At 39.4% G+C, this 7,189-nt stretch overlaps 1 protein-coding gene across 2 annotated transcripts in view; it reads right to left on the bottom strand.

Moving 5' to 3' along the window:
* ATP2C1 (ATPase secretory pathway Ca2+ transporting 1) overlaps positions 1 to 7,189 on the bottom strand; it is a 100,687-nt gene that overhangs the window by 36,587 nt on the left and 56,911 nt on the right. For both annotated transcript variants that reach the window (XM_019536765.1, XM_019536773.1), the window contains exons 4-7: positions 6,283 to 6,372; positions 3,998 to 4,033; positions 2,793 to 2,854; positions 2,260 to 2,368 (exon numbers count right to left, since the gene is read on the bottom strand). In XM_019536765.1, the coding sequence (XP_019392310.1) occupies positions 2,260 to 2,368; positions 2,793 to 2,854; positions 3,998 to 4,033; positions 6,283 to 6,372 (297 nt within the window). The remainder of the gene's footprint in view (positions 1 to 2,259; positions 2,369 to 2,792; positions 2,855 to 3,997; positions 4,034 to 6,282; positions 6,373 to 7,189) is intronic.

Here is a 7,189-nt window from a genome sequence, read left to right as displayed (position 1 = left end):
AAAAAAAAAAAAAAAAATCAGGGAAAACCAGGACCCCTGTTAATGAAACAGCTGTATCCCAGTGACTGACACAAACTGAAAGAAAATAATTGTATGGGGAAAAAAAGGTTATGCCACTGGTTATTTTGGTCTCTGAAGCAGTCCACAATCCAAAAGGTAAAAACATAAAACTTAAGGCCACTTTTGTCTTCCTCCTCCCTGTAAGCACAGCACTTCTGAACTATTAAATAGTCTTTAATTACTCATTCATATTTTCTATGGGAGTTTTGCTTTATTTATAATCTCAGGACTTAGTTTCATTTGGTTTCTAAAACAACATAAAGAATGAGACTAACTGTCCTGCAGAAAAATACAGTGCACAAGGCAATTCATTACTGTATCAGAATGCATATAGTAGGCATAGGTAAGTGCACATACTGTATTTACCTGAATCAAAGATAACTTAAATTTAAGACAATCCCCCCCAATGATTAGATTCTATAAATGGAAAATTTATATTTCTATTATACCTTTCTTAAAAAAAATCCAGCGCACATGAAAAGAATACTTGTTTTACTTCCTTTTACCTAAGCCAAGTGTACCCAGGGTTTCAACCAAACCACTAAACAGTTGCATCTGATCTTCCCAGCAAATTTAATTTCTCCAGTTTAACTGCACAAGTGCAGAAGCACTTCTTTAAAAAGCTTGCAAACAGCTGAGGCAGCTAAAAAAAGAAAAAAAAACCCTTGATTCTGATGGAGCAAGTCAGACCAATTCCTCAGTGGATCATTGCATCTAGAGTACTTTCAATTTGCTATGAAACTATGATGGCTAGAATTATAACAAATGTCTTCCTTTAATGATTCCAAGTTTTTCTCTAACAACTTCTCTCTCAGATCCAAAGCTGAGAGCTAGTCCTTGAAACTTTTTGTAGCCACAGAACCTACGGGACCATTCTTTCTTCCCTGCCTTGTCCCAAGCACTGCTAGAACAAAATAGGAAGTATAGTAGATTTCTGCTACTTTGTCTTTTGCATATACTAATGCCAAGCACAGATCCACCTTCCAATTCAATGTCAGGAACACAAAATATATTTGAGTCAAAATCAAACAGGTGCAGATATAGCTGATGTAAACACTGATCTTGTCTGCTGCTACTTATGTCTGGCAGTTATCACTCCTTCCTGCCCTCTAATTTAAGGGAACAAATGGTGTCATCACACAATGATATAAAATTTGAGGGGCCAGACAGCAGGAGCTGATACTGCAGTCATGAAAAGTCAAAGCAATTGCTCTGAGGAGGTAAAAGGAAATTTAAGTCACAAAAATAAAATGACGTTGTACAACAGGATGTCAAGACAGAGTCTATATCAGAGGGGTTAACAAAGAACATTAATGAAATAAACTGTATTATAAATTATGAACTTTTACTCAAAGTTTTCAAGAACTTTAATCTCACAAAGGAACTGGTTGAGTCACTGCACAAAGAACTCTTCAATGACACCATCGGTTCAACACTGTCCTGAAATTATAAGAACTATTCATAATTGATGATCAGTCTCATCATAACATCTGAGACAAGAAAAAGAAAGCATCATCTTTCAAAGTATAAATAAAATTTATGTTCTCATGGCTTATTCTGTTTCTGGAGTCTTTCTACATAAGATCAAGTATTTTCTGGCATCCAAACACGGACTCATCCCAATGTTATTAGTCAAATATTTGGTAAACTAGAAGCTTTTAACGTATTAGATTTCTGATGCAAAGAATTAATAAATAGAATAGAACGGCACAACTACATGAGTATCTCACTGTTTAATTACGCAATTATGAAAGAACTGAAAAAACTGAAATTATACATTAATACAAGGACTGAAAATCAGCTGTAAAGATCAGCCAGATGGCTGATGATTCAGACTGGCAAAAAATCCTTTCATAACTTACTGTACTTTGTACATTTGGAGGAAGTCCTCCACTAAATATTTTAGGAATAAACTACGTAAGTAAATAATTTATTTTTTTTTAAGTTTAAGAATCTAGTCCTCCTATTTCCCCACACACGTTACACGCGCAAGGACTAGGAACTGTCTAGATGCTTATGAATGTTTTCAAACTATATGAAAAACTAAACATGGAAGCATGACTTTTCTATTAAAGGATTTTGGTCACTAGACAAGGATAACTTCTGGTTTTGTACAAGTTTTAGCTGCATTTACACTTCCTTTCCCTCCCCCTCAATTGATAAAAAAAACAATTTTATCAGACAATCTTCTACACGTACCTCAAACAACCGGAGATCAGCAGGGACTCTGTCTCCAACTGACAGGCAGACTGTATCACCTGGGACTAAATCTCTCGCAAGCGTATGTTCCACCCTACCTTCACGTACACTGTGGGGGGGGGGGGGAAAAAGTCAACCAGAAGTGAAAATGCATAAGAATTCCTTCCCCTTCATTTCATCTGGGGTAGAAATATATAACTATTATATATGAAGTTAAAAACAACAAAAAAAAACAACTTGCTTAAACAATTAAGTATAAAACAGTAACAAAAGTAACAGTATACTTTTTCACCATGCTAGGGATCTTGATGTGGAATAACTTTGGATCACATAAAAACATTTAAAAAAATCATTTAAAAAGACCAGAAAATAACATGCTCTATGCGTATGCAATAATTTGACATGATAATGTGTAATTGAAGAGTTATTTAAGGTAAGGTTTTTCTTGAAATTCATCTGCAACCACAGGAGATTACAGGTAGCTGTAACTAATGTCACTTAATTTAAGTCTAAAACAGTAGACGTCTGCTTACCAATGGCATTCTGGAGGTACAAGTTTACTAAGCTCTTCAAGAGATTTTTCTGACCGGTACTCCTGCAGTGACATAAAAGGTACAGTTAAAAGTACAGAAAGCCTTTAAAAATGAACTACAAAAACAAGCAAATCCATGTGAAATACTGTTCGTCAACAGCTGCATCCATGCCTACTTAAGTCTACTTAAGTTTTAATATTTCTAAAGACGTTATATTTAAAGAAACCAAATCAGGACCAGGTTCCTACTTCACATTAGCTACTGTAAAGAAACATAAACTGTCTCAGCCTTGAGGAATTTACCAGATAATATACTATTAATTTGCCTGCATACATTTCATCTACAGAATCACATACTTAAATTATTTCTTTTTTGTACTGCAGCGTCTTCTTCTGATTTAGCAAAACTAAGTTATTACCAAGATAGTCCCTTTCAGTTCAAGCTCATATTTCCAGAGTTCCAGACAAAAAATTGAACCTGAAATTTCTCATGTTGGCTCTCATTACCTGTTCAATATTGGGGGGAGGGGGGGTGCTATTTGGTTATGGGGCTTTTTGTACAGATGTAATCATTATTTTCTTAAACCAATATATTATATGGTATAATTCTTCCAAGTGTGGATGCAGGGCACAAATGTCACATAAATTGGGTTTTACTAGCACCTTCCTTTATAGGAAAGTAGATGATCTATAGCAGGATAGATCATCACAAAGGATGGAGCTAGACTGTTCTCACTGGTGACAGAAAACAGAAAAAGGTTGCAGCAAGGGAATTTTAGGTTAAATATTAGGAAAAAAAAAAAACTCACTAGGAGGGTAATAAAGCACTGGAATGCATTTACTCAAAGAGGTTATGGACTCTCCATTTTAGGAGGTTTTTAAGACCCAAGTAGACAAAGCCTTGGCTGGGATGATATAGAGATCATCCTGCTTTGAACAGATGGTTGGACTAAGTAACCCTTGAGGCCCTTTCTAACCCTAATTTTCTATGATTCTATTACATTTGCATCCATGCTGATTTAGACAAAGCAGTAAAACGTGTCTGCTTGTTTAGACAAGGCCTGAGGCGGCTTCATTTTTTTTCATAGCACAAGACCCCTCCTCTGCCATTCATAATTGCACAATACACCCAGAGAAATTACTTCAATTGCTCTCACAGAAGTTTACATAAACTATTGATTTAAGCTGGCAAAACAGAACTCTTACCTGAACAAAGGCAACTGTAACAACAATGAGTATTGCCTAAATGAAAACAAAAGCAGTTAAGTTTCTGGAATTCCAAATGGAGGCATATTTGTTTCTACACGTAAAACAGAACCGCCTGAAAAGGGTCAGCTTAGGCTACAAGAGACATCGGAGCATGGCTGAGAGTCTTCCAGAATAACAAAAGCAGTAGCTACTTGACATCCAAAACACTCCATTTTTGCACAATGCTCTCCAAGTAAGTGTCCATGAAACCGCTAACAAACACAAGCGGAACAAAAAAAGATTTTGTTGATTGCAGCTATGATGGGTAATGATGGATCCAATCCTACAGGGTGTTAAATGACACAGCAAGGAGGTGCTAAGGCAATATTAGATATAAATCATTTATATTCCCCACCCCTTTTTCCTTTACCTCATCTTAATTCTTTGTTGAAATGCACTAAAGCTCTCTCTGGTAAGGACTTTTCAGAAAACATTAAAAAAATTAATCTCAGGGTAATTATACATAAAAAAAAATGCAGCAAGTAAAAATTGGATTCTCACAGAAAATGGAATTTATAGTGCATTCCGGCTGCATTTTTAAAAAGGTAGACAACAGACATATGTATACAAATGCATCTTACAAACTACTAGTTAAATGTGCTATACCAGCACGTACATACTTGGAAACTCAGTTTCGAGATGATTTATATCCTGGATGAAATCATTCCAAGAACCCATAAGATATAAAAGGTATGCAGTTACTGGGAAACAACTAACCAAGTTACTACCAACTCTGGAACCAGAAGAATTATTTAAGTACTCTGAGAAGAATGTTTAAAACTGCCTATGAAGCTACCACACACTGGTTTGCCAAGCCGAACATTTGGTATTTTGGTGTTAGACTATATAGTCTATACTTGTTCATGCAATGTTTACTCTAATAATTTTGTTGTTGAAACTGTGCACTATCATACATAAATTACTCACAGGTAAGGGGCACTCATTAGCCAAAAAAAATGTAACAAAGATTTCTTGCTGGCAGAACAGTGGTATACTAAGAATAAGCAGTGGATTAATTAGGAGACAAAAAAGCTACAGTAGATTATGCCTAGGTAGCTCTGCACCTTTAAGGTAAATATGCCAGCCACCCCATTTGCAAAAGGACATCTCCAAGTCCAGTTTGAAGCTAACTGTTCTGTAAGCAGAGATGACAGATTCCCATTAAGCTTTGGTAACCGATTCGATTTGGAGGGGATTCGGCCCAACTCAGGGACCAAATCTCTAAATCCAAATTGAATCAGGAGATCAAGTAAAAGCTCTGAATCGCTTTGAAAAAAGATTCGGCAGATTTGGAGATTTAGCCATAGGCTAAACAGGCAGCTGACAGTTGCCTCCAACTGGTAAGTCTGTTGGAGTTTGGGGGGGGCGGAGACTGGAAAAAATTGCCCAGCCGGGGCAAGGGGTGCGTTACTTGGGGAGAGGAGAGTGTGTGTGTGTGGGGGGGGGGCAGTGTCAGGGTGCATAGGATGCAGGCACAGCAACACTGGGAGTGGGGGCTCTGCCCTGCTGCTGCTTGCCCAGCTGGGATGGCAGGGAAGGTGGTATGCAGGTGCAGCTCACTCCAGGCAGAAGGGTGCAAGTGGCAGCAGGGTATAGCCCCCGCTCCCAGCACTGCCTTGCTTACATCCCACACTGACTGAGAAGCAGCAGCAGGGCAGAGCCCCCACTCCCACCGCCAATGCAGGTGCAGCAGCGCTGGGAGCAGGGCCTATGCTCTGCTGCCACCCAGAGCGAGCCACACTTGCATCTCCTGCCTCCCCCCACCGGCGAGGCAGGCACAGCCAGAGGAGCTGCAGGAGAAGCCCCCATGGCTGCCCTGCCTTGCCCCATCCCCCACTCTGCCCAGCCCAGCCTCCCAAAACTTTAAAAAAAAGCCCCACAGTCACCAGCTGCAGGAATGACAACTGGGGCCTCTGGGTGCTTGTGGCAGAGCTCCCCTGCACAGTGCAGAGCAGCGGGGATCACCCCCTTCCACGTGGCACCCATCACATCGCACAGGTGGAGAGCGGCTCAGCAAGGCACCGTGTGCTATCTGGGAGCTGGGATGGCTCCAGCAGTCACCTGGAATCTGTCAGCGCTCAGCCCCAGCTCCCAGACTAAACTGCAGCTAAATTTGTTTATCTACCACATGCAAGGGAAAATATTTTACACTTTCAATTCAGGAACTATAGGTTATTAAACACCAGCACAAATGGAGGATCCATTTTAAGTGTACCCCAAAGAATACAATTTTAGTTTCTTACCACAGTGATGCTGACGGCATCATCAAACTGATGCATTAAAATACTTATGACTGCAGATGCCAGGAGAAGCATGATGAGGGGGTTTTTAAACTGAAACAAAAAACAAACAGTAATTCAGCAACATTTTGGAACAACAACTAACCTCTCCCTTCCAAGACAAATTCAACTGGTTGCCTTTGGAACAAGCTGAACTAATTAAACCATAGTTCTAAACCCTGGGTTAAACAAAAGCAAATAATGCGTAATTTTAGATACTCCACTTAAAAACGAGTTATTTTATTGGACTATCAAGAGACCTGAGCAACCCATTTAAGTGAGTATTTAATGGTCCACAGAGCTTAGGACACTGTTTTCCTTAGATTTCTGGATACCTCTCTGCTGGGGACGAGGAGTGGGGAGCTGTTTTTGTATGTGCTTGTCTATGTGCTGCAATAACATACAAAGTTTGGGCTATGTTACAAATGACTGCACTCCCACTACTTCAGTGTCAAGGCAGAAATAAGCATGCACTTTTTAATTCCTGCCACATCATGTTATGCTTGCTTCAGATTTGTTAAAGTAAAACAAGAAAGGGTCTTATTTTTAGAAAGGGGTTATAATGCCACCAGAGTAATAAAGATGTTTAATGAAAAAAACCTTACAAAAAGAATAAGAAACCTAAATTTTTAAAGGCAGTCCTACATAAGGCTTGCACACAAAAAGACAGAGCCAATACTGGACTATAGTTTCATAGTTTCTAGGGTCGGAAGGGACCCGAGCAGATCATCTAGTCTGGCCCCCTGCCATGGCAGGAAAGAGTACTGGGGTCAAACAACCCCAGCAAGGTGTTCATCTAACCTCCTCTTAAACACCCCCAGGGTAGGAGCCTGCACCACTTCTCTTGGTTCCAGACCCTAGCCGCCCTGAC

This window comes from Crocodylus porosus, unplaced genomic scaffold, assembly GCF_001723895.1.
Source record: "Crocodylus porosus isolate Cpor-Errol unplaced genomic scaffold, CroPor_comp1, whole genome shotgun sequence".
In the NCBI taxonomy this organism is placed as follows: Eukaryota; Metazoa; Chordata; order Crocodylia; family Crocodylidae; genus Crocodylus; species Crocodylus porosus.
Note: the sequence above shows the minus strand (reverse complement) of the source record. Positions and strands in the feature narration are given on the sequence as shown.